The sequence below is a fragment of the Agelaius phoeniceus genome, chromosome 5, assembly GCF_051311805.1.
Source record: "Agelaius phoeniceus isolate bAgePho1 chromosome 5, bAgePho1.hap1, whole genome shotgun sequence".
In the NCBI taxonomy this organism is placed as follows: domain Eukaryota; kingdom Metazoa; phylum Chordata; class Aves; order Passeriformes; family Icteridae; genus Agelaius; species Agelaius phoeniceus.
In genome coordinates this window covers 36,527,764-36,554,729 of record NC_135269.1, presented here as the reverse complement: position 1 = coordinate 36,554,729, position 26,966 = coordinate 36,527,764, and the positions used below count along the sequence as shown (strand labels likewise).

The following is a 26,966-nucleotide window of genomic DNA, read 5'->3' as shown; positions in this document are numbered from 1 at the left end:
AAATGAAGCAGGCTCTGCTGTGAGAGGCAGCTCTTCTCAACAGCGCCAGGGAGCCTGGCTATGGATGGAACACTGCTCTCTGGCTCCCAAGGCATGACCTTGGGCAGGCAGCATGGGCTCTCTGGTCCCGAGTTTCCTCTTCTCCAAAACAGAGATATGATATACAAGTGGGCTGAGAGCCTTGCAGAGAGGTGCTATCGCTGGCACAGAGAATTATCATCCCAGGCCCAGCTCCAAGGCACACAGCAACATGGAGAGCTATTCCCTCAAAGGACCCTGGCTCTGGCACCCAAGCCAAGCACAGGCCATATGTGTTCTCTGAGCTGCAGGTTCACTGCTATACTTTTACCTTTGTAAATGACAGTAGGTACAAAAGTCCTGAAGCCTGAGCCTCAAAACCTGACAAAAATGAACAATAATGAAATAATCTCCTCCTAGATTGTATACAACCCAGCTCTTGAGCCTAAGTTACAATTGAAGCCATATGTACAGTCATAAATATCAGAAATATTTACAAAACACAGACAAGATCTTAAAAACAAAAGCAGTGATTTCTTCATCTCACTGGAAGCCTTACAAAACATGGGGTAAATTGTCTCAATTGAAATATTCTGCTGACCACAGAGGGCTGTATCCTCCATTGTAATGGTTAGTCATTCTATACATATTTTCTGGCTCAGTTAATCTACTACGGCTGCTCACAAACCATTGCAAGGCAAAGATTAGGAAGCAGGGTCATTAGAAATTTTGTTTATGTGAAATCCACTGTGGTCATAGCACAATACAACACAAAAGGTAAATCTAACCCCCATTCAAACAATCATTTCCCCAGCACTGGTGGCTGGCATAGCCAGAGACATCTAAGAGAAGCCCAGGAAAGGCTGCAAGAGTGGCTAATTTAAATTTCCTGTGATGAGCCTCTACTGGGATACATATCTCTGCCTTGATGTTTTTCTAAAAGCCTAAACAACACCAAAAAAAAAATCCAAGCACTTAAGCACAGAAACCTCACCGCTGGCTTTTTCTACAAGTCTCCTGAGGAAAATTTGTAGGTACTGCAATCCAACCAGGCTTTTGAGGCAGAGCACAAGATTCATGCAGACACCAGCTGGCAGTACAGCCTCACTTCCCAGTGCTTCATAGAGGAGCTGATGTCCCTTTCCTTGTAAATTCTGTGTGTACCATAAGGCCAAGACTCCACAAGTAATTGAGCCTCATGCTGAGGTCCCAAGCAGCTCCCAGCTCCTTTGGGAGCCAGGACACCTTGAGGATGTTCAGCTCTTAGCAGGCCCAAAGGCACCTCTGCTCATCTTCAGCACAGAAGGCACAAAGCAACACTATGAGAAGTGTGTACCAGGGTCCTTACCTTACACATCAAAAATCCCACACTAGAAAGACAAAAAAATAACATAACAAACACCCATGGCACTGTTCATAACTTTTATTTTTTTAACACTTATTTCAAATTTATAAAACACTGAAGCTGAAAGTCTTTATGATGGTTGATTTTATTTTAAAAAAATATGGATAGGTGTGGAAGTAATTTGGCACTTTCTAAAAAGGACTGAGTTGTTCCTGATAGAAACAAGCACTCAGAGGAGTGAAGGCTTTCATTGAATTCTGGTTTGTGTTCAATTACAAAGAAAATTGTTCAGTTTGAGGTGTGCTGTGAATTCAGTGAAATTGCATTCTGGTCTAGATTTCATCTGCGGGAAGGAGGACACACACACATTTAGATTGGTCTTCTTTTGTATTTTGTTTTGCTCAAAAAGCATAGGCATTATTTCATCTTCCTCTCCCCATCATTTAATTGGGAAATATGAAAGGACAGAATGTCAGTGTTACCCTAATCACACACCATCAATACTGACACAGATCATGGGCAAAGGTCTTGCTTCTGGGGTTTCTAAATCGAAAGAGAAGCAGCCACCATTTGTGGAAAAGGCCAACATCTGTCCCAGTCTGGAAAAATTCTGGTTGATTTCAATGAACTTTGAATAAGATCCAGATTATCTCTCTGTACTCCACATTGTACTTCAGATGAGAGAAAACTTAAGAGAAAATGCTAGTAAGACAACATCCCCTGTTAGGAAAATAATGGCCTATTTTCTAGGACCATTTCATATGGACCATAAAAACATAAGCACTCTTATTTCACATCCTCTTAATCAAAAGTTAAAGCAGAGAAGCATGTATTGATGCACTTTTGTGAAGATATCACTACTGGTGCTGGAGCAGAAACAACCACCAGTTATAAAGCTCTTGTACTATATTTATGTCCTTACAAAGACACTTACTGCTATTAAAAGCTTATAAGGGATACCTGCAACAGCTGTAAGGAACAGTGGGTCCTTGAATAGATAATAAATTTAGAGATGCTTAACTGACTTTTCAAAGCTGCTGAGCACCAGCGCTTGTCAGAGGTCAGATCTTTAAGCTATAATTTGCATATCAATATTAAGTTCAAATGCCTATATTTTGGGGTGTTTGCTATTGAAAAGAGGACTTGTACTTGTTACAATAAAGGCTTTCTTATGATAGAGGTTACTGACATCTCCCCAGTGAAGGCAAGCAGCAACAACATGTCTAGGTCAATGCACCCTGTGTCCCTGAAAGTAATACACTTTCAGCAGATGCTTGGAAATGAGGACCTGCTGCCATACCAATACATATCAGGGCAGTCCAAGACATCTGAGCAGCTGCAGCACTACAGAGAGCCCAAAGCAGCACATTTTTCTTGTTACACCTAATTTCTTTTCCCATGAAGCTAGAAAAGAACAGGTCGCAGTTTATGCCAGATGGTGGAAGTGGTTTTTTCCTGGATTAATTTCAGGTTACTTGAAATTCAATCATAGTGTTTAAGATCTATGAAAAAGAGAAACAAGGCTCATTTAATGCCTCCTAATGTCACACAGAGCAAGGCATTTACAGGTAACAGTGATGAGCCTGAATTCTGTGCCCCAAAGACCTGCTGTACATGATTTGTGACACTGTTACAGAAATCAGCTACACTTGGTGTGGGTGCTCACACATCACACACTGCAAGAAGCAAAACTGAGGACTCTGAATCTCATAATGGTGCTATATATATAAAGATTAATTGGAGCATCTGAGTGGGTCTTCAGAGAGTACCTACCCAGGTTCAAAGTGTTCCTCTTCAGCTCTTAGATTGAGCTTAATACATTGGAAAAGCTTAGACCAGGCTTTAATCATCACAAATAGCCCACCAAACAACCATTCTTCCAACATATTGAGACCTCTTTCAATAGATACCTCTTTATTTGAAATGGAATGTATCTTGAAAAATATGAAAAATAAATCACATCTCTCAGAAATCATTTATGAGTCATATTTACACACAAATTTTTTTTGACGACACTGGTATTTCTGCTCACAAGAGGATATGCAAGAAAACATTTCATACATCACTGCAGCTATAATTCAGAAGCTGGCATCTGAATATCATGAACCTTAAAAAAGAGGAATTAATTCAGGATGTCACAGAAAAAGCATCCACTTGATCTTCCTTTTTCCCCCAGTTCCTAAATTGTCTTGGTCACCACAGCTTGGATTTTCTTACTAAATCTGCCCCTTGATTACTTTTTTTTTAATTGCAACAAGTAATTTTAACCTTTTTATGAATACTGTCCCCACTTTCGCTATCTATATCAAGAATTTGCCTGTGTGTGTTTTATCAGCATTTTTGTTTATTCTGTAATGAATTTACTTCAGTCATGTGCTATCAGATTTCTTTTCAGGGTTTTTTTTTTTGGAAGAGGAAGGACAACTTAATTTATTTATCTGCAAAGCTCCAATAAGATGGAGCATGATGTGCTGAACCTGTTTTCATAGCCATTGCTTACAATGCAGTAACAGACAATATTAAATCCAGATGTTCAAATGAAGACTATGTAGTAATAGAGGGGCAAGATGAAAAAAACCCCAGAAGTACCTCTTATAACATCAAACAATTTCTTGGTCTAAAATTACTATCAGTCAAGGAAAAAAAAAGTAAACTGAAACAAAACAACAAAACAAAACAAAACCAAAAAAAAAAAAAAAAAAAACAAAACAAACAAAAAACCCACACACCATGGAATTCTGAGCGTGAGAAAGTTGTCAGACTGTCCCCATCAGACAATTTAGCCTTATTTATACTGACAGGGCATGAGCCACATGGTCCAACTGTCCCCAGGGGACCCCAGCCAATTTGTTCCCATTCAGTTTCCAGGAGACAGTTCGGAGACACGAGGGAAAAGTTTGATCCTTACACCCATCCCACCCACTCAGGCTGGAGGTATTCAAGGTAGATTTTGTGATGTGACCACCTCTCACACTAGGAGACTGGCTGACACCAAAATTTCTAAACAGGTAACACAGCAGGTAATGACAAGCAACAAAAGTTTGTTGAACTACATCGGAGCAAAAGGTTTTTTAGACCAACTTAAAACAAGAAACATAAAAGTGGGGTATTGACCTTGAACCAGTGAAAATTAGCAAATTTGAAATGAACGTAGTTTCCTCATACCTTCATATTAATTTTCTCACTAAAATGATCATCTTTAGCTTTCAAAGTACAAGTACTTCCAGAAGAACAGTAAAATTTCAGCTTTAGACTACATCCACAGACTTTTGTGGCGTATAGAGGCTTGCATCCACCGAGGACAAGAATAACTGCCTCTCAGAGAAATACATGTGTCTCTGATCAAATAGGAATTAATTCTCATCAGTTACATTTATCCTTCAGTAGGCTAAAATGTATTTTAGTAGTGAGATCAGCATTACATCTGTATACCTGGAAAGGTGGATTAGTTTCTCAGTAAACTGTAGTTAATCACTCTAAAGAGAGGAGCCAAATTACAGTCTATTTTGTGAGTCTTTGACTAGCTCATTAGAGAATCCCCTTGCAGCTCTAACGTCCAAGCATTAGCAGAATGATCATGGCAGATGTACAGAAAAGTGGAAATTCAGTGTTATGATTGCCAAGCCAGCGAACCTAATCCTAGAAGATGCGGGGCACCTTCAGATTTCAATTAATGGCCAAACAGTGACTTTGTTAGTTAGGACAGCTGTAATCCACCACCCCAAGTTCACCACGCAGCCCTGGCGAGGACCAGGTCAAAAAGAAGCGCTCAGGAGTAACTACAGAGGATTGTTGGGGCTTTGATCTGCACCATACCATGCTTTCCTTGTCTAGATCTGTGACTCTGACACCTGGGGGAAGGAACAAAAGATGAGAGCTAACACAGACCTCAATTTACTCCTTACAGGACTGAACTTGATCTTAGAGTGCAGAGGAAGGGACCGACGGACACTGCAGTGAATTCTAAAATCTCCCTTTGAGTATCACTTCAGCTTTCTGCTTTAAACACTTACAGAAATAAGCTTGCACCGAGAATGTAAGGCTTTTGCTGTCAAATTACACCTCATTTACACAAAAAGCCTTGGATGTGTAGCTTTAAAAGATTTTGTTTATATTAATGTAAATTGTAAAGGGGCTAAAAGCCATTTTCCTCACCACACTAGCTAAAATAAATATCTCCACGGCTTTGACATTTTACCTTGGACCAGAGATAACGGGCCACACTGCTCTGTCCCACTTGCAGCTTCCCCCTTTCATTTAAACCCGAGAACCTGGGCGGTAGCAGCACCCAAGGTGAAGCAGCCACCGCCAGAAGGGCCCTGTCCTAGAAAGCTCACTGCCCATGCCCGACTGTGCCTCTGCACCGGGCAAGGAGCTCCGACCCGCTCCCGCCAGCATCGGCAGCCCAACTCCCACTGACTTCTAAGAGGCAGAGAAACACACACCAGCTGTGCAATTAGCCCTTTGTTTTCCAACTTCATGGCTTCATCAACGTTTTTAGAGGCAAGATGGCACGCCTCTCTCAACATCTGACAGTGCTAAACACCAAAATTAATCTAGTTCATCTCAGCTAGAGAGCAACTTTCAGCTTATAAAAACTGTGACCAAAATAATCCATTTGCACGCTAAAACATACATAAAATTTTAAACTACAGACTGCTTTAATGCAAGACATTAAAAAACCGCCATGAAAATGCAACACAGGTTGAGAGTCCAGATCACTTGAAAACTGAGCGTGCAGAGGGAGCCCTGAACTTGGAAGCTAAGAAACGTTCATGAACACTTCCCAGCCCTGGCCCACCAGCCTAGGAGCAAGCACACCACACAGATAGCTGGAGTCCAACTCAGATTCCTGTAGCACAAAAGAAGTTGGTCAGATTCCTTCCGCTCATACACTAAACAGGTTGGTTTCAATCCCAGAATGACAAGCGACATCGCTTTTTTGAATAGCCAGGCATGAATAACTTTTTATCATCTTCCACCACGTTTAATATTTAAAAAAAAAAAAAAATCAATTAAGCCCCAGCCTATAATTGTTCTCATTAGAGAAAATAGGTTTCATATGCAGTACAGGTTTCAGCCAAATTTTGAAACACACATCATATTTTCCATGCTGGTGGAATATGGTGTATTTTGGGTAAAAAATTAATAACTTTTTTGTCAAATTGCACACAAAGTACCCAGAACTTCTCCATTCTTTCAGGGAGCTAACATGCATATTGTTTTTTTCCTTTACTTTTTTGATACGGCCTACATTCAGAAATGTCTTGCAAATAAGGCTTAAAAAAAATAAAGGAAAACAAAACCAAAAGAAAACAACGCTAATAAATAAAATAAAATACATTAAAATAAAGTTACAGTACATCATGTCTCCTAGAAGTCCCATCGCACCAAAGGATCCTTTCCAAGGTTCATAAACAATGGATTTGAAATGCTTCTCGGCACCGAGGGCGGCAAAGCAGCAGCAGCAGCTGGCTGAGGTTCGGGCTCTTGAGCCGCTTCTCTCCGGTCTGCCCGCACCTCCGGCGTTTGCCCAGTTTCTGAGCCCCTGGAGCAGGTCCGCCACGAACGCGCTCTGTCCCTCTTCTCGGAAGCGCTCCGTGACCGTGACCTGCAGTGAGACAGAGAGCACACAGGGCACCCGTCAGGCGAAGAGGCGGCGGCCGGGGCGGGCAGCCCCGCGGTGCCGGAGCGGCGGGCGCGGAGCCGGGTCCGTACCTGCGCTAGGCGGAGTTGGAGGCGCCGCGGAGCCGCGACCCGTGGGGCGCTGCCAGGTGCTGCTGCTTCTGCCGGGTGGAGCGCACGGCCAGGATGGCCTGGCGGTTCTTGTACTGCACCATCTGCAGCGTGATCGCCGCGTTCCAGCCCTGCTCCTGTGCGCACCGAAAGTCGATCTCCTTCCCCTCGGCCATCACCACCGTGAAGTACACGTACTTGCCCTTCCGCTCCACGCAGTCCACCGTCTTCATGTTGGAGAAGTGAAGCTCCTTGATCTTGGCCGCCGGCTCGGCCGGCGGCGCCGGCTGCTGCTGCTGCTGCGGCGGCGGGGGGTGCTTGGGAGGGATGAGGAGCAGCCCCTCCTCGGTGAGGATACAGCGCTTCTTCTTCCAGAGCTGCAGCAGCCCGTCGCTCCTCTTCTCCAGCATGCCCTCCTTCACCGCCTTACAGCCGCTCTCCAGCATCCTTTTGGAAGGGTTAGACGGCCTCCGCCCGCAGGGGCTGGGCTCGGGGCGCAGGCGGCACCAGCCGAGCACTCTCCGCCGGGCGCCGGCTCCGATGCGGAGGGCCGGGAGCGCCCCGGCCCGCAGGAAGCGGAGCGGCTGCCGCCCGTGCTGCGGCGTGGCGAGCGGCGGGCGCTGCCGGTGCGGGCGGCCGGGGTTGTCGGCGGGCTTTTCCCTCCCCTCCCGCTTTTGAATGCGCCTCTCCCACCCCAGAGTGACACCCAGCGGAAACAGCGGCTCCTCCCGCCCGCCGGCCGCGGGGAAGCCCAGCGCGGTGAGAGCAGCGGAGCCGGAGGCGCGGCGGGGCCGCCCGCCGGGCGGGGCGGGGGCTGCGCTCCCCGCGGCAGCGAGCCCGGCCCGGCTCCCCGCCCCGCGCCCCAGGCTACGGCACAGCACGGCTGCGGAGGGAAGGGGCTCCCCGCCCTAGCTAACCAGTGTAGAATGATACACGGACAGTACCAGGACACGGCAAATGCCCGAAAGTGCTCCTTTGCCTTCCTCGGGGTGTTCCCGCACTATTTAGTTGAAATGCAGTTCCTCATCCTGCCTCCTTGGGCAAGAGCAGTAAAGGGCCCGCTTCTGCATGCTTTCGATTCAAGCCCAGTAAAAGAGTGCCAGTTTCCAGCGGAACCCTGATATTTAAGCGATCATGGCCCCATTAAACAAAAGAAAGCCTGAAAGAACCGGTACAAGAGCTTGATTCCTACCCTGGCCTGGGGAGAAGCAGCTTCAACTGTATATATAAAATAAATCTTTACTTTCTGCAGCAGTTTGAATAATGTCTAAAGAAAGACATCTGTAGCACTGCCCTAAGGAAACAGCAGGACCTCAGTACATGGAAATTGCAAAAGCAGACTTGGGGAAAAAATAAACCAACCAAACAAAATCAAACTGGCAAGCAGCTAGGAGCATTTTTATCACTCTGCTTTTTTTGGATTATCCCCCGAGGTTAGCTTTTGAATAAATGAGTAGAAAAGTAAAGTGACCTAAGGTTAATATGAAACTATTTCATTCTTAATCCTCTGATGTATTAGATGTAAATCAAAATCCCACATAGCTTAATTTGGCTGACAAGGCCAATGTAAACTGAATGCTAGAAGTTTCATACTATGTCTGAGAGCACTGTTTTTAAACATACATCTATCATGGCCATAAAAAACCTCTCCTCACATCAATCTTGGCAGCTAGGAAGCAGATCGTGCAGCAGCATGTGCTGTGTTCTAACAGATTAGAGAAAAAAAATAAAGAATGATGAGAGCGTCAATGGAGTTTATCTCTGATAACATTTTAAAAAGGATTTCCTCTTATAATCTTTTCCTCTTGAAGTTCAAAGGTAATTTTGATAAATTGCTGAGGGGTAAACAATTTAAGGCAATAAAAGCAATTAAAATTTAGCTGGTTTACCCTTTTCGAGGTAAGTAGAAAACACTCAGTAACAAAGGCAACTTGACTAGCCATAAATTAGGTGGAAAAGGAAATCAATATCCTAAACCATCCATTTATATAAAGAATAGTCCCTTCTCCTCAGAGCTGGATGGGTAGACTGTAAGATACAGTTCATTCTCACAACCATTTTATGCCTATTTTAACAGAGACACGTGCTAATTTTCAAAAGATCTGAATACCATTCACCAATTGCCTCCACCAGCAGTTCACTGCCATTTGAACCTAAATTCCTTGCACAAATATCTGTGTCTCCAGCTGATTGTGCAAATATAAGGTGTCTCAAAAACAGCTTGAGCAGCATAAGAGAATTCCTGCCTTTTCACTTGTGTTTTGCACTGATTTCTTTGCTCCTGATGAGGTCTCTGCTCATGTAACACACAATTTTGAAACTCTCCTACCGAAGCAAACTGGTTAAAATGGATTCACCTATATAAACCAACTTAATAAAATACTGAGTTTATGTAAGTCATAGGACACTAGGCTAAACCTACAGAAGACCAATTTCTAACAATTCACCTGTTCAGTTTTGGTTGCTGCTCCACTGCTGTAAGCAAACAGCCATTTGATTCCAGGTAAATGCACTAACCAGTAGTGAGGAAACTCACATTTGATTTGAGAGTACCATGTTACACTGTAACAGCACTCAAAAACCCTCTCCCCACCCCACAACACTGCACTGTAACACTTAAGGACATCAACACACAACCCGTATCTGTATCATTTAAGGTGAGTTTTTTCTCTTGTTCTCAGTACTGACAGTAAACTGCAATTAATCATATGAAAAAATAGAGACTAGTGTGGAAGGCCAAATATTTTCATCAAACATACAGGAGAAAGAGACTAAATTCATTCTATTTTGCCTTTCCATGACAAAGCATTGAATGTCAGATTTTGAACCCAACTCCAAACACTGATGGACATACTCTAATATACAGACTCACAGCACTCTTTATTCCTGGTGAAATTCACCTAAGCATGTGGTCAGAAGCAAACACGCAAAACATCCATTTAGATTTGTACTCTATAAGCCAACAAATATTAACAGCCATTTAAAACACACTATGTTTGACCAAAAAATCCAGATCAGTCAAAAGCTACAAGACTAGTGCAAGATGAAATACTGATAGTTCCATGATAAAAGAACAAAATATCGTGCACAATTTGCCAGTAAAGGATAACAAACTTCGTTTTCCTAGATGCAAGTCAAAACTGAACTTCGGCAAATGTTTCTTAAATTACTATTTTGACAAACCACATTCAACAGTTAGGCACACTACAGTATCACACTGAGATTTTACTTTACTTTTCTGGAAATACATATTTAAACCACTGCATTTATATAAAATGCTTCACATCTGCTATCTAGTATTGAAGTAAATACTAGGCAGGTTCTGCAGCCATTCCAGAAATAGCTGATGTGAAGATGCCTCCTACTGTCAAACCCGAAACACTACAGTCTGAAAATGTGACCTTGGGTGCAGATTTTTATTGTCAGCAACTCCATCTCACAGATACCTGTATATACCCCTCAGTAAATCAAACAGTAGTGAAACATTTACCATAACTACCAACCACACGGCGCCAGGCCTTAGCATTCCCTAAAACCCCTGGCAGTACCAAATAAACTGTAGGCAATTCACCAGCTATTGGCATAGCAGCTTCTCCAGCCTGGCTTTTTCAAAGTCCTTTGCACTTCCAAGGAAGTGGTTTTCCAAAAATATTCCAACTTAAGCTCACACATCGTAGAGAAAAACTAGGCTGTAAAGGAGCTTTTAAGGTTCTCAGATTTGACCACTGCAGTAAAACACCTATGAGTTCAGAACAGTTTCTCCACTACAGGGCAAATGTAAATTTGAGCAATTACTTGCCAACACTTGAGCACACAGAAGCAAAGCTCATAAGAGAAAGTTCAGGACTCAAGCCCCTCCTGCAGCTGCAGAGCCAACTTGTGTTGACAATTCACAGGCTTTAGTCAGACACCTGAGAACACAAGAGCCCTTCTGCCATAGCCTCTCAAACCTTGTGTGCCTGTCCCTGGGGTACACAGGCACAGAAAAATATGGAATAAACAGCTTATCTGTACCTGGTGTATCCTGTCTTGTCTGCTTTACTCACTCAGATTTTCCTACAAAAGCTGAGATGCAGAGCACACGTGGAACACTACCAGGCCTGAGCAAAGGTCTGACAAGGGGATTTTAAGAGCAATGAGATAAATGCCACGTGGACAAACTTCTACCTCCTCTTGTTATTGTATAGAAGTAAGACTTTAATATTTTCAGTAGATAATTTATGCTCAATTTAGGCAAGCATTACCAATTAAAAGTCAATTATCTCAACATCCTCTTGACATCTTGTGGGGAACCTCAAACAGGTTACTGAGCAGCTATTAAGAAATGAAAATGGAGATGTGACTGCAACAACTTCTCTGACCTGTAAGTCTTGGATTAGAGTAGAACAAATCTGTACAGAAAAAAGGAGAAAGCACTGTAGAGCTGAGTCTACCTACTCCAACATCCATGTGGCTCTGGACCCAGCCTAGCAGACCATCAAGGCTGTTCATGCTTTCATTATCTGGCTGTCCATTTTGTACTGAAGGGTGTAGTATTTTGCTTCCTTAAGCTGCTGAGAGTGTCACAGCACAATCCTCTGCCCAAAAGGCAGCATTTGGTAAACAACTGCTGCGTAGACACCTTTGGAAATAGGAAACCTTTAGCAGAAAGGTCAATCATTCATCTGCATATAAGTTTCCTATCAATTTTCAAATCAGGTTGACAACAATGGGCCTTGAAACACAGCGAAAGTTTTGAGTACCAGCTTGAAGGTGAACACATTAATTCTCTCCACTTTTCTACATTCTGCTTTTTCCACTTAAAAAGCAAAACATGTCACAATTACAGTATCAGCTATTAGTTTCAGGAAAATCAATCTCAATAACCCAGAAGAGCATCTAAGCTTATGAAGCTAGGAGACACTGGTAAGCAGTGTTGCTATGCCCAGTGTTCAAATAATCCAAGGTAACACTTCTAACTGCACCAAAAAGTAAACTTTTAACACTTCTAACTCCAAAAAGTAAAACTTTGGAATGCTAAGCTTAAATCTGGGCTCCTTTATTTGAGGATGCTGTATTTTTTTACTTTTTTTAACATGAACAAAGTTGTATCAAACAGGCAAACTCTTCAGTTCTAATCTAATCTAGATTGCTAAAAGCAATTATGAAAGAATTGCAAAGAAGCTTCCCTCTCCATCAAGCATAAGCCCCGAAACCCCTTCCCTGTCATTCAAAGTCTCACTTAATTCTCTCCTCTTTCCTCAGCCACCTCCCACTTTTCCCCCAAAAATAATTCTCCCTTCAATGCAGCAAACAAAACTGGACACAAGACACTATTTACACAGCTGTTAAATTATGGTGCATTTCTGCAACTGCTGCTAAAGGCAGCAGTTTCTATTTCAGTGACACATTTTCCCAGCCAGACCCTGTTAACAAGGTAACTTACCCTCCTCAAATATTAAAGGAGGAGATTCTCTACACCTGGTATAAATGAAAAGTGAAAAGAATGAGTCACAACACTCCAATCAATGTTGAAAGTTTAATGTTCCTGCTACATACTGCCTTTCAGAACTGCTAAACAAGAGTGTCATTAATAACAAAACTACAGTAAGCACCAGAACAGTTTTAATTTAACCAATGCCATAAGAACTGGCACCTCATTTATATTCTTCTTTTTGCTGCAGTCTGGAGAGCACAAGAACTGCTGATTTAGAACTAGCATGTCAATCTGGAGAGAAGCTTACCAAAATCTGTCAATACGATGTATTCATGACCCTGGATCTTGCAGGCTGCAGGTGTGCATCTAACAACTCCCCTTTTCAAATATTGTATCCCATTGTATGTTATGAAGGTGTTAAATGAGAAAGTAATCAAAAAGCAAGCCAAATTTGTTAAGTAGTGAATTTTGAAACTTACAACTTCTAACAGTTCATTTTCTTTTAAAAATACAGTTACCAGATGCTGTTAGCAAAAATGGGCTAGATCTAAGTAAGGACTTCAGAGACTTCACATATCCAGATGTATGAACTCCAAAGCCCCATCTTAATGACTTCTCAAGCTCAGAACATACTATCACAGTTTGGTCTCTACATGTCCTCAAGTTTAAACCTAATCTTGGGAGATGTTTAGAAAAGAGACCATGTGAAACCCAAACACCTGGCAGGGTAAGGGATAAAGGATAAGCATAAGCATATTCTGATACCACAAAAAACACAACCATATCTACTTTAACACATAGCCACTGAGAGTATTTGTTAACCTTTCATAACTGCTTTTTCTATGCTATGATCTGTGTTACCTAAAAAACACCTAAGATCACAGCTTCAATGGTCCTGCTTTACATACAGCTATAAATAATGAGCTCCTCCCAAATCCACAGATACCTGGAGAGGAGAAGCCTGACAGGGATTCTGACATGAAGCAATGTGGTATTTAGGCCTTCAAGGAATTAAAAAAGAAAAATCAGTAACAAAGCTAAAACGTTTTACTCAGAGGACACTAGACCCACATCTTCTTGAGGGGGGCTGAGGATTTAGAAGGGCACTTGGGATAAGCTTCATTCTGTATTACTTACCCTCCAGGGAAGAGACATGCTACAGAAACTCTTCCATCAGCCCTATCCTCACGTGGTCATTGCCTCCTCCTTGCCCTGCTCTTTTAAAACCTTTATGGCTAAGTGTGTAAGTGGCACAAAAAACCAGTAGCTACTGCAGAAATAGATCAATTTCCAACACTACAAGGACTATTCCATCCCTGAAAAAGCTATCTACTTGCTTAGAAGATTAGAATACATATTTAGTTGTGTGAAGGACAAGACAGCATGGACTATACTAGCATGCTACAGACTGGAAAAACTCAGAATACATCAGTTCACAGCCTCTTTCAGCTCAGTATGTTTAAATACACATCTCATCAAGCACCTCTGCTGCTAGGCTAGAGGCAAGGTAAGAATGAGATGAGAAAGATCTTCTAGGCCATGTGTTTCAACTGACAAAAATATCCAATATGGACAAAGTATGAACCAGAATGTGCAAACACAAGCACAGTGAACAGAACATAGGGTGAAGAAAGCAGAATTTCTTTGGGTTGGTTTCCTCACAGATGTTTGATACAGTGAGGACAAACTAGAATACAGCCATGTGTTGCCAGCACTCCCTTTGACTGCAGGGCATGCTTTGCTCAGGACCACCTAGCTCCATCTACACAGACTGAAAATCCAAGGCACTTCACTCCAGATTTCATACTAATAGGCAATGCCTTAGGGTCAGGCACAGCAACACTGAAGTCCTTTATCAGATCTAGCCCCACTTCTAAGAACTTGTCTTCTCTAAAATGGCAGTGTGGACCAATCACTGAAACATTGAGCTCAGATTCACAAGTATCACACTGCAAGTGCAAAGTATGGATCCAACTTTCCAAACTATTGTGTTTGTTTTTCAAATGCTATATAATTTACTTTTCAGTAATTATCAGCTTTTTTTTCTAGTAAAACATGAACTGCAGCATGTAAGATATGCATTACCAGTTTACACATGCAGATACACAAGTAATAAAACAAGACTAGCTTCTGAAAATACTAGGTTTTATTCACACCCCTGTGGTAAACAATAACCTTAATATGATGACTAGGTTTCTTTTGTAGATCACTATGTCACATAAAATACAAAACCCATAGCATAAACAAGCTGACAGTTATGAATGTTTAATGTGGTCTCATTAGGAAATTAAACAAGTTATACTAGTCCTCTCAAGTAGTCAAATTCAAAATGCATCATCATCTTCATTAGTACAAGTCACTGCCATTTCTATAACAAAGTAATGAAGGCACAGCTAGTGCAAGCAGACTTAAACCCGTTCAGACTACTGGGCTGAAAAAATACTTTGGTTGGTTCTTCAGGAGAGAGTTTTCTCTAAACAAATATTGGTCTCAGTTAACAGTTCTGATCATCTTCACAGCTGCAGTCTAATAGCTACATGACAAAGACTTCACAAGAACCAAACTATGTAGCAATGAATTAACATTCATGCTTTAGGGCATTTACTGCATTCTACATATTGGCAGAAAATTATACTGTTAAAATGCTAGGTAGATTGAACCTACATTTTAAACTGGTTCTTAAGTGTTCAATTTCTTTTTTTAACAAATTGGTTACTTAATTCTACCAAGATACAAAACATAAGGCTGTAAGTAACTAATAGTTGTGTTTAGGCTATTACAGTGCAGGTAATCCTCAAGGCCACAGACACACTGCTTCACTGCTGCTTGCATTCTGCTGGGTTTTGATCCTTCTGTTGAAAAAAAAGGAAATACAGTTTAGAGAAACAGTATTTAAGAAGAACTATCAATATTGCTAAGCATGCTTTCTCAAGCTGCAATATTCTTCCAAAGTTCTTCCATCTTATCCCTTGCATTAATTGTCTACCACTTGCAACACTACTGTCATTGGATGCAGCAATATCCACACTGCATTTATTTTGGCTTTGTTGGCACATCAGGATACAGTCCAGAATAAAAACCTCTTCAGAACTAAGTGTGGTGAAGTACTCTAAAAGACACTGTAACTGGAAAAAGGAGAAGAGTGAGGTGCAGTAACAAACAACCAAGCTCAGAAGAAGCATGCAGGCCCTCTTCACAGTTTGAGACAAAATAAACTTCCTATGGGTGGTAACAAGAGCATGGCCTTCTGCCAGAAGACACGGTACAGCAATGCAATGAAATGCCAAATCACAATTCCTAATGCTCTGGAAGCATCTTTTGCAATAAATTCCAGTTAAAAAATTCTAACATGGAAAACTTCTTCTGTTCGTGAAACAGCCATTAATATGTCACAGTAATATGGGAATTCAAGAAAGTTTTCAGGAGGGGCAGAGTTCAGTTGCAGGTTTTACTCCACCACCTTCCTTGGTCTGGATAGCTACTCTAGGAGCACAGTGCCTCAATAAATTCAGCTGGCTTACAGCCTGAGATCAGCTGGTACACCACTATAGCACCACTACTATCTCTAGCCTTTGAGCAGCCCTCTGAGCCTAGTCTAGCCCTTTCTCAGTTCTGTTTCACTGAGAAAAGCAATCTGAAATGGTGGAAATAAGTCCAACTTGCAGCTGTTTCATTTGGATTTCAAAACTTTCTTGACAGGAACCAATTTGAATACACTATAGCAGATCAAACATCACCAAGATGGCTGTACATTTTGATCACAAGTTTGTACCCTGCCTTTCTATGTACAATGCTAAGATTAATGTAATTTTCTCAACAGTACTTTGATAGCAGCTCAAGCCATTCCTACTGAAAAAACACCCATTTGAAATGACAAGCCCTTTTAACAGCAGGCATTTTGGAGCACTTCACAGACTTCATGGCTGCAACTTTCACCTACCACATCAGATGCTTTCAGGTGTCCAGAGGTACCTTTCTCTCAGCTATCAAAAAGCTATGAATTGAGTGGCTCACAATTGTTTTTCCAGCCTGATTAGTGATTTTTCCCTTCTCATGGAATAAGAAAGCTTCCAGTTGGCTCTTGGCTGTTCACATTTTAGGACTTGGCTGTAGATGCATTGCTGAACCTTGACTTCTGCTACCTCAAACAATGAAAGATTTGCCATTTACCTAACACGAAAGAGCGTATTTTGTATTCTGCTGGGAAAACCTGTGTCAGAGCCAGCTTGTAGCAAGTCCCCAAAAACTGAAGCTGGATGACACAATTCTCTCCATGTCCTTACAACCATTTTGCAATGTTTATTAGGCAGCAAATTGGTGCAAGACAAGTTTATAGAAAACCAAGCCTGACTAACCTCAATGCTCAAAGCCAAAAGTTACTTTTACAAAATGACTCCTGGAGAAAGAACTTTTACAAAGTTTCTCTACCAATTCTACTCTGTCAGAATTAGGCCCGAAACAGCCTCAAAACCAAACATGCTCACCCATAGGAACTATTGGTTAAATACTTAATCTAAAATCAAGATTCAACATACATAAAATTTTAAATGTCTCTATGCATACACAAACTTTAAACATTCATTTTAATTCCTTACTTTTGGTTCATAATCAGGATCATTTTCTTCATCTGCTTCTTCTTCTCCCTCCTGAAAAAAAACACTTAATATTTCTCTAGCTTATCCACATTCAGCTTCTGGAGCCATTTTCATGAAAATTAAGATTAAATTGTACTCAGAAATACATCCATTACCACTTTATGTTATACATATTGTATTACTTTATCCTCCATAATGTGCATCTTTTGACATCAGTGGCAGCTTAATTTTTAAGATACCTTGAAGGTTGCCTTAGCTTGGTTTGGGTTTTTTTTTTTGTTGCTGTTGTCTTGCTGGTTGTTTGTGTTGTTTTTTGGGTTTTTTAAATTATCTTCATCTGAGATCCACCAAACAGTATGTTCTATCTTATTTCAGAGGTAATTCTTAGTGTCCACAGCAGTTAAAAACTAAAGGAACACTTATTCTAGATAACAAACTACAACATGTCAACTATTTGAATCAGGGGCATCTGTCATCTTACCTCATCATCTGCTTCTTCACCTTCTTCATCATACTAGAAAAGAAAATAAATAGTTTCGATAATATCATAAATGCAGCCATCTATAGCTCAAGTAGATGCTAGAGACCACTCCATATTGTGATCTTAAGAGAATCATACAATGGTTTGGGGTGGACGGGGCTTTGAGGGTCATCTAGCTCTAACCACCTTGCCATGGGCAGGGAAACCTTCCACTAGACCAGGTTGCTCAGAGTCTCATCCAACCTAATCTAAATCTAGTCTCTTTTAATTTGAACCAAGAAGCTCCTGTGTCTGTCAGATTTAAAAACACTTTTTGCATCAGCACGAGCAATGTTCAACTCCCCCTGGTGAGCTCTGGCAGAGCAGACCGTGTCCGTTCCGTGCAGCCCGGGAGGAGCCGATTACCCTGCGGTACCACTGGGGGACAGCAGGGGACAGCGGAGCCCAAAGCAGCCCGTCCTGTCAGTACCTCCCTCCTCCACAGCCCCAGCCAAGCCTTTGCAACAAGGGCCAACAGTTTAGATTCTAAACATTAAAGACAGCACGTATCTAAGCCATCTTAACAGTCAAACTGTCCTTGTTTAGCCGAGGCAGCCACAGAAAAAATGTTTTACACCTGTATAAAGTTCTGAGGCTTCATGTTTTGACAATTTCAAGCTTAGCTCTTTTAAAACACTTAAGCTTTTGCAGAACTTGCTTTGATTATTTTGGCATGCTTTGAATGTGTTTATCTAGCTTTTTTTTTTTAAAGTAAGAGAGTACTTTTGAAAGGATGAGACTTGAAAACTTCATAGCCCAATGTCACTGTAAGCACAAAGAACAGGCTTAGCAGCTAGAAAAAGTCTCATTTGTTCTCTGGCAGCTCATTACAGTTCCACAAAATATTGGGTACACTTCTCTAGGAATGCCTTAAATACAAAATGCTACTATGACATCCTCTAGATGATCAGCTTCTACCATTGCTTTTGCCACAAAACTCTGAAGTCACGACTTCAAAGAAGAATTATTTTTATGGGGCTCTTCCTGAATAATCTAGGAAGCTCTGCTGCAACTAACATCCCATTGTAAAGATACCAATATAAGAAATTACCCAAGCATGAAACAGCATTATTTCAAGGATTTTAGTGCTCTGAATGAATATTATACTTACATCATCATCATCATCTTCAATAGCTTCTCCAGTGAAGTACAGTACTGACCGGGGCACTATACGTTCACGCAAGAAGTGACCTATTTCAAAGTCTGCAGCAAGGATTGCCTCGGAATCATCATCCTGCATAAAACAATATTATTTCCTAAACTATGTGGTCAGATTGGCACAGATCCCATTACTGATTTTTTTGTTCCAGGGGCTGCTTTAGAGAACTGAACCTGAGGAGCCAAGTTTTACACTCTGAACAGCCCACTTACATTATACAGGGAGGAGCTGCTGCTTCAGAAAGCCTAATTATATACCATTCTGGAGTTTCTTTTATTCCAAGTATAAAGATTATTTAGTATCTCCCATAGGCTTTCAGTTCATATGCACAATACTATTAAATAAGTGAACAATAGCCAGGTGAGCCTATCACAATAAAGATTTTAAAACCTACTTCTGATTCCTACAGTGCATCCCCTTGATTCCCATTAGACAAAGCCACTACTGAAGCACTTGGACACTTATAAATGCTCTCTGATCCAATCTGAGACTTTCACTTCTCTCGTTTTCATACTAAGTGTTCTGCTGTCTCCCATCTGAGCAATTATTTTTTGTTTTTCTAAATGTTATGAACATACAGCTTTTGGTGTCCATGCCAACTAGAGTTCTAACAGCATGCCTCTGGAAGCTTTAATTTCATATTTCTCACTCAAACTGCATAATATATTCCCTACTGTTAAGTATTTTTGGTAGTTTTTCTCGTTACAAAAACGATGGGTTATTACCATACTGAGCACACAGAAAAGCAGGCTCTTGCAGTTTTCTGTTTTATTACTTTCAAGAGTTAACAGCTTGATAAATTTTTAACAGAATAAAACATAAACTGGCTACATTCAGCCATTAGATAAAATCATCCAAAGAACACCTGAAGAGAGAGACTTACACCACCCATCAGATCAAAGACTAATAACATAGATCACTACATTTCTACAACTGTTAACAACCCACAAGGTAGCTTTCAGGAAGCATAAGCTATTAAAGTTGACTAAACTAAACTCTACCACCCAACTCAAACATTCCTCCTGAAAAAGAAAAGTCAAATACATACTAGTCTTCATAAGTATTCTCAGTTAAAGACAGAAGCAGTTAAAGCTGAGGCTGTTTAACAAATTTTAAAATTCCATAAACACGCCATCATTATTTTTTAAATAAGCCAACTTACCAGATCTCCACTTTCAGGAACTGTAGAAAAAAAAACCAGAAGAAACAAGTGAGTGAGATACATTCTACATCGAAAGTAAATACATGTATACTAGTGTTCAGCTTACCTTCAGGAGGACTGAAGAAGTTGAAGAAAGAGTCATTGGAAACAGTTTTTGTAACCGTCCTGACTGTTCCGCGGCCCTTATGTTTTTGCTTCTTCTTAATGGTTTTCAAAGTAACATTCTTTCCTTTTTTCCAGTCTATTTGGCAACTAAAGAGTAAAAAAATAAAACAAATTACAGGGAAAAAACCGACAACCACCTGCAGCTTAATACTATTCCCCTGCTACGAGTATCTACTGAGACTATCGCAACTGCAAGAGATACAGGGATGAAAGGATATTAAGCTAGTATTTATTTAGTCCTATCTTTTCATTAGTTTATCAGTTGAGAACAAGAGTAACAAGGTTAATTTTAGGATTATTTCCATCCAGAAATTTTTCCTTCTCCACTCAATCTCTGAAATGCTAATTTTCATTAGCTACCAAATACTGCCTAGTTTTCTATCAACAACTAGTACTGCACCAATTTTAGAGCCTCCCATCCATTGTAAAACAATGTCCTATTTGGGCATATTAGTAATATGCCAAAGTTCACCACGCCTATCATTATAACCAGTAAGTCCTTAAAACAATGCATCAAATGAGCATGTAGGTTTTGGCTGATTTTGAGTTGTTTGTGAGGGTTTTGTCGTCTTGTGTTATATTCATTTGTTTGGGTTTTGTTTTTTGGGGGTTTTTTAACTCTATCCTCCTTACAGAGCAAAATCATGCCTCCAGGCTTCTCTAATAGTCAAAGCATTCTGGTGACAAGTAAATGAAAGTCACATCAGTGAAACTAACTGCATTTGCAGAAGTTCCTGGATTCGATTCTTTTACAGACTCAAAGGAATTCAGTGAGTTGCTTTGGGACAAGAAGGGGCTATCCTAGCTACAAGAGAAAACAAGGACTAGGAGTTAATTTTTATAGAATCAGTGGCAACTCACACCAAACTCTGTCAAGATTCATGATTTGCCAATCAGTCCAAACTGGGGAAGACAAAACAGTTTAATCAAAGCTACCCAAGTATTTAAAATTAAATCTTACAGGACTTTGGAAAATATGTTAAGTGACTGGGAAATAAAGAGGCAAAAAAGTCAGTATGAGCAACTGGAGATTAATTTAAGAGTAAAACCAACACTGACTATGCAGTCTGTAACTTAGTTGTTATCACTCAGAAGAGCAGTCAGAACACTAGAGACTTGAACACAAAAGTTACTGAACAGGCCCAAGTGTACTCATAAGAATAATTATGTACAACATAGTTTTCTCTCATCCCTCTGTTCACAAAAAAGGGAAATGTAGAGGAAAAAATTACTGAACTAATTTAAAACAGAAGACTTCACTAAGAAAGCAGTGTGACAGCTTTTTAAAAAGAGTAACCTGGAATTATGAGGACTATTCTCCATTTCTTAAATAGACAGAAATTCAAAAGTAAACATTTAATGCTTATAAAACAAAATGGACAACTGCAATATAAAAAATAAATCTGAAATAAACTCCCCAAAATGCTGCGTGTCAGAAATACAAAAATATTAATAAAAGCAATCAAACAAATTCTAGCAAAAGCTATACGGGCCTACTAAAAGATACTAAAAGATTCCAATTCACCTTTTGTGACTGCAGAACAGTATTTGTAAACAAATACTGACTAAATTTTTATTTATATGCTTATATAATATATATGCTTATAAATTATGCAATACAAATAATGTGTTTTTCTATATTGTATTGAAGTTATTGGTAACAATGAAAAAGTCATATCAAACCTAGCTGTTCCCAAGTTACTAAGGGAAGTATCTTTTCCAGCACCTCCCCAAGATGCTGTAAAACTCTACAGCTGGATAATGCTAAGGGCAAAGCTGCTATATTGCCTTAATGGTATCTATTAGCACTTACCCTGTACAACCCATGATTTCTGGTCCGTCAAAGGAAAAGGGATCAGAATCATCTGGCTCTGACCTCATTCTATACGTCTTTGTCAACACTTCATTTGTGAAGTAGTCGTTTGGTTCAAAATGAAATTCTAATGTGAAACTCTTAAAAAGAAAGAATTGCAGAACAGTAACTTTAGTTATTTACAAACACCTTTAAATTCTTAACACCTAAATCCAAGCACTACACATGCAATAGAATACACCTTTCTCCAATACATGCATAACTTATTCTAGAATTTTTGCCACCCAAGTTGTACAAAGATCTTCAAATCTTTTCATTCACTTGATCTTGCACTTTCTAGTTATTATACTGCTTGCAGTAATGACATATCTCCCAGCACACAGATTTCCTGCTACTAATGTATAGGGAGAATTTCTAAATTTAAAAATATTATAACTTAGAAAACAGTCTGATTTCTGCCAGGGAAATATATGAAATTACAGCAGTTACAGAAAAAGTACCCAAAGGTATCAAAATTCAATGGTGAAACCTAAGTTATCAGCTGTTAAGGCAAATCTCATCAGAAGCTGAAGGCTAAATTCAGTATACACCCATTCACAGGGTGATGCAAGATTAGCACTAGACCTTGTACTGCTTTCTCAGAAGCAGCAGCTGTATATTTTCTCATGATTTCCACAAGACAATTGGCTATCACAGACCATGTTGCTAAAATACAAATAATTCTTAAGATAACATAAAAGTAATCTTGTTTAATAAGTCAAACTAACCATAGGTTGTCCAACTTCTGAAAATTTCACTTTTATATCTTTTAAGTATTTCAGGATAGGTTCATCATGTTCCTGTAGAGAAAACACAGTGTATTTAATTTTCACAACATTCAATTACACACAGATTTAAGGCCTCACAGAGATAAAAAGCCATGTTTAGAACAAGTTTGACTTAGGAAAAAATTGTTACAACACTGAAATACTTCCATGAACATGACCAGCAGATGGCAACAATGGCTGTTACAGAGTCCCCAGTACAGTACACAACCAAAACCCACACTAACACCACGTACAATTTTTAGACATGTCTAATACACTTTTAACACATACTTCTATAAGCACCAAAAATTCAATAGTATCATAGAATAGGTTCAAGAAATAAAACAGCAGGGAGGTATTTCAGTGCTCTGTACTCTCACTTGAAAAGTTACCAGAGATGACATCCAAGTAACAGTTCCATTATTGCTCTCCAACAGACATATACAGTATCAAAGTGTTACTGCTTTCTTAAAGACACTTGGATTAATTACCAATGCAACTTTAAACAAAGCTAGACCACTGCCTACCTGAACCATATCACTGAGCAAGTCCACATTCTTGAATACTGTCAGCCAAAACTCAGGGATTCCTTTAGGGTCTTCTTTTTCTTCATCTTTTTTTTCTTCTTCAAGCTTAGCTTTCTCTTTCATTTCATCCTTAGGAAAATAAAAATATTGGGTTTCCTTAATTTTAAGAGGTTCATCATAAGGTTCATCAGTTCTTTGTTGATACCAGTGTCACGTGGATGTTTAAGCAACCATTAAGAATTAGCATCATTAATAGCAAGTAATCATTACAAACGTGTTTTTTTTTTAATTTCAGCTTAATGAATCTTGTTTCATGCTAAAGCTTGAGATTACTGATGAGAACTGATTAAGATACTCACTGAAATTTCTTCGTCAGCATCTGCTTTCCATTCACATTCTTCTTCTGTAGGTTCATAAATGGCATTGATGATTTCACTTCGCTGGAAGATAAAACCAAGAATATTTTCTAATTTCCTAGTCATTGCAATCAGCAATGCCCTAACCAATAAATTCCTAATCCTAAATTACACAATTAGTAATACATTAACTATCTACCTTTTCTTCTGGCTCTAGAAGATTGATTCAGCAGTTAGGAGGTTTACAACACACTAGAATAAACACCAAAGTCCCAGAAAAGTTACAGTATCATCTGACATTTGCTCAATTAAAATGAGGTTTGATATACTGAAGTCATTTTGGTAACTATGGAACAGACCTAACTTTTCACTCTCTCAATCTTAGTTGATATTCACTTGGACGGCAAGATTGTATCAATTGAATTGAAGGGGCACATATGAGACCAAAGTAATTTGGAACATGAGTAAGTGTTCTGGTTTTTATAACCCCTTGCTGTATTTTAGATGGAAGCTTTAAAGTACAAATCAGAGTAGCACTAAAATACCTTGTCAAATAAGGGCTGATAGAGAGCAGCATACTTTCTTTCCAGCTCATGAACTTCCTCATAGAACTTTGCTTCTATCTGTGCACACTGAACTTGAAGATTCTTGAGAGCATTCACACGTCTTTTAACAACTTTAGGCAAGCTGAAAAATTCAGTGACAGAACTGTTACCAACGCTGCATTTTTAAGCACATATTGATCTCTCCTTAACCAGACCCCTTGCAAGTTAACCAACTTGTACCACAACAGATTTTACACTCTGTTTTAAGCTTTAGAAAGCTTAAATCAAAGCTGCAACCACTTTCACCAATGACATTGAAATCCTTAGCACAAGCTCTTAAACTAAGGCTCTACCACAGTTAGAACCAGAGTATTCCAAACACCTGGGTAAATCATGAGAGAAATTTGTGCAATAAATCTTCCTTCTAAAAACAAGTTCTACATTATTAGTGAGTAACAAAGTAAAATCATAGTATTGAGTACAACTAAGAAAGGTCTCACCATTGATTTGTTTGGTTTTATAAAAAAGTTCAAGACAGTTGTTATTATTTGCTTAGGAATTTAATCTCCAAAATTTGCTGCTTTGTTTCACTGAGTGCAGCAGCTAATAGCACTGTCTTTAAACACACAGTCTGACCCAAAGTGAGCCAGAACTGGTTTGCTAAATGAGCCACTGTACTACAAATGTGCAAAAGGAAAGCAATTACCGCATGCCTCACAAATGCAGATCAACTACAGAAAATTTTGGCAAGAATTAATAGCAAGTTTTGATACTGAGAAAACCACATGAAGTACTGCTAATAACATTGCTGTATCAGCTAACGCTTACAGTCTAAGCATAAAATTACTATGCTAGAGACACCAGGCCTCCAAGCATCTGACCATAGTTTAAATAACTGATGTTTCATGATCAAGGCAAAGCTACAAAAGAGATTCCAAGGATCAGGAAAGTATCCTAAGAAGTGTGCCATACTGTAACTGCAGAGGAAAACATCAGCCACTAAATGCTAAATATTAGGATTCTTCATGAAACTTCAAATAAACTCTTCAATTCTGAGATGCATTATGAACAGACTTTATTAGTTTTTCTGCTATCTGAGCAGCGCAGTGGTTTATGACCATAAACCGTAGACAACACTGTTCAGAAAACAAAAGAATCATTTTAACACTCTGCTCATACTAAACCAATGCTGTACCTTTCTACATATCCTGCAGATGTTCCTACCAGACCATCAAGTCTTTCCTGAAGGGCTGCAAGAATCTGAGGATTTTGCATCATCTGCACAGTCAACTGCCGAGCTGAATTAAAAAAGAAGATTAAGTAAGCACAAAGTGCATCTCTTGGACCAATCTTGAAAGAAAGAATTGTGCATAAAATAAAGAAAATTAGACTTTTAATAAAAGCAAGAGTTACAGATGCAGAAGAACTGTTTAAAACTGTGTGACGTCTCCCTAATACCAAAATATGTTTTCTGATATATAAAATCTGATTTCTGTCCAGGATTTCTAGAGTATAATTTCCCCTCTGATTCTCACCTAAAATAGCTGGGAAATCACTGAAAATACACATTTTTCATCTCTAGGCTCCTGTGGGACACCTGGAATACTTACCATTTAATTACAGTATGCCATTTAATTACTTCAGCTAATGAGTGTTCCCCAAAATTTTGCCATCCAGTTTTGAAAACACTTCTTTCAATACATTAGCGAACTATAACATCTTGAGCATAATGTTCTATTTTAATGTTATTCTGCTCAGGCAAACTTGAAACATGGCACTATCAGCAGTCCAAGTAATTTTATTGCAGAGATTATTAGTTATTTCTCTTTTGGCTAATTGCTCTTTAGATTCCATCTGTGCCCCCACACTTCAAATACAAAGCATGAGTAAGACTGTTCAGCACTGACAAAACAAGTATTTTGATATGTGCTTATGTTATTTGTTGAGGGGGGAATAAAAAAGGATTTATTAATTTCAAGAGTGGTAACACTAAGCATGATTTGTTCTGTTCACTGTCAATTCAGCAGCAAATTATTAGCAACTAATCAAAAGTAAGAGATACATATACACACAATAATTTTTTTATACTCAAAACTTCACGTGTGTGAATTTTTTAAATAATCCTGTTACATATCCACAATAATCCTGTCTTTTCCAATTATACAGGTGGGCTGGCACTGCCTGAACCTGGTATTAAACATGACTACAATGAGTAACTGCAAACAATTAATAAAAATCACTCAATTTGAAAGAAAAAGTCCTTGCTTCAGAACTTAAACACAATTGTCCATCTGAAATTGTTTTACCACTTCCTATTTTTTTTGCAGTAAAAACTTTTTAACACACTAACTAGAAAGCACATATGTTTAGAAGTTTAGAAACTCTTGCTTTCAACATTACCTTTGCTGTTGGCATCTTCACCAGTTTCTTCTTCTTCTACTTCTTCAACATCCTCCATATCCTGCTGATCAAGTTCAGACTGTTCTTTGCTATTAGAAATATTCAATAACAAGAAGTTAATTCAATCAAGTAGTTAATTTTATAATATACTCTAAGGAACTTAAAGAGCTCAAACTAGAGGTTATGTGGGTAGAAACAAACTGTTGCATCTTTTGACCTTTGACAAGCAAGTCTTAATAGACAAACAAAACCAATTTTGTCCTCACAGAAGTTTCACATTTGACAATCCCAGAACAGTTTACAGAATTAGCAACTTTCCAGAACTACAAAGTTTCTTTCTTAAAAAATTCCTTCATCTCCTGCTCTTATCAACCAGTCAAAGCCTCCTTCTGCTCCACATATC

The 26,966-nt window shown here is 39.5% G+C and overlaps 2 protein-coding genes across 3 annotated transcripts in view; both read right to left on the bottom strand.

Annotated features, from left to right (window-relative positions):
• Nucleotides 1–3,250: 3,250 nt before the first annotated feature.
• PHLDA1 (pleckstrin homology like domain family A member 1) lies at nt 3,251–7,688 on the bottom strand. Its single transcript, XM_054632342.2, has 2 exons — nt 7,082–7,688; nt 3,251–6,974 (listed from the first exon to the last, which is right to left on the bottom strand). Exon 1 carries the CDS (start codon nt 7,543–7,545, stop codon nt 7,087–7,089), a length of 459 nt encoding a protein of 152 aa, XP_054488317.1. The 5' UTR covers nt 7,546–7,688; the 3' UTR covers nt 3,251–6,974; nt 7,082–7,086.
• A 4,915-nt stretch (nt 7,689–12,603) lies between these two features.
• Nucleotides 12,604–26,966, bottom strand: part of NAP1L1 (nucleosome assembly protein 1 like 1) — a 29,146-nt gene continuing 14,783 nt past the window's right edge. The window contains exons 3-15 of one of the 2 annotated variants that reach the window (XM_054631553.2): nt 26,564–26,652; nt 25,359–25,461; nt 24,164–24,305; nt 23,622–23,702; nt 23,263–23,391; nt 22,697–22,768; nt 21,930–22,069; nt 20,058–20,203; nt 19,952–19,971; nt 18,742–18,864; nt 17,592–17,624; nt 17,111–17,161; nt 12,604–15,367 (exon numbers count right to left, since the gene is read on the bottom strand). In XM_054631553.2, coding sequence (XP_054487528.1) covers nt 15,332–15,367; nt 17,111–17,161; nt 17,592–17,624; nt 18,742–18,864; nt 19,952–19,971; nt 20,058–20,203; nt 21,930–22,069; nt 22,697–22,768; nt 23,263–23,391; nt 23,622–23,702; nt 24,164–24,305; nt 25,359–25,461; nt 26,564–26,652 — 1,165 coding nt within the window. In that variant the 3' untranslated portion in view covers nt 12,604–15,331. The remainder of the gene's footprint in view (nt 15,368–17,110; nt 17,162–17,591; nt 17,625–18,741; nt 18,865–19,951; nt 19,972–20,057; nt 20,204–21,929; nt 22,070–22,696; nt 22,769–23,262; nt 23,392–23,621; nt 23,703–24,163; nt 24,306–25,358; nt 25,462–26,563; nt 26,653–26,966) is intronic. The other variant, XM_054631554.2, reaches the window with a different exon arrangement.

Excerpts from the sequence above, each read along its gene's own strand:
- PHLDA1 (XM_054632342.2), bottom strand. The coding sequence starts at position 7,545 with ATGCTGGAGAGCGGCTGTAAGGCGGTGAAGGAGGGCATGCTGGAGAAG.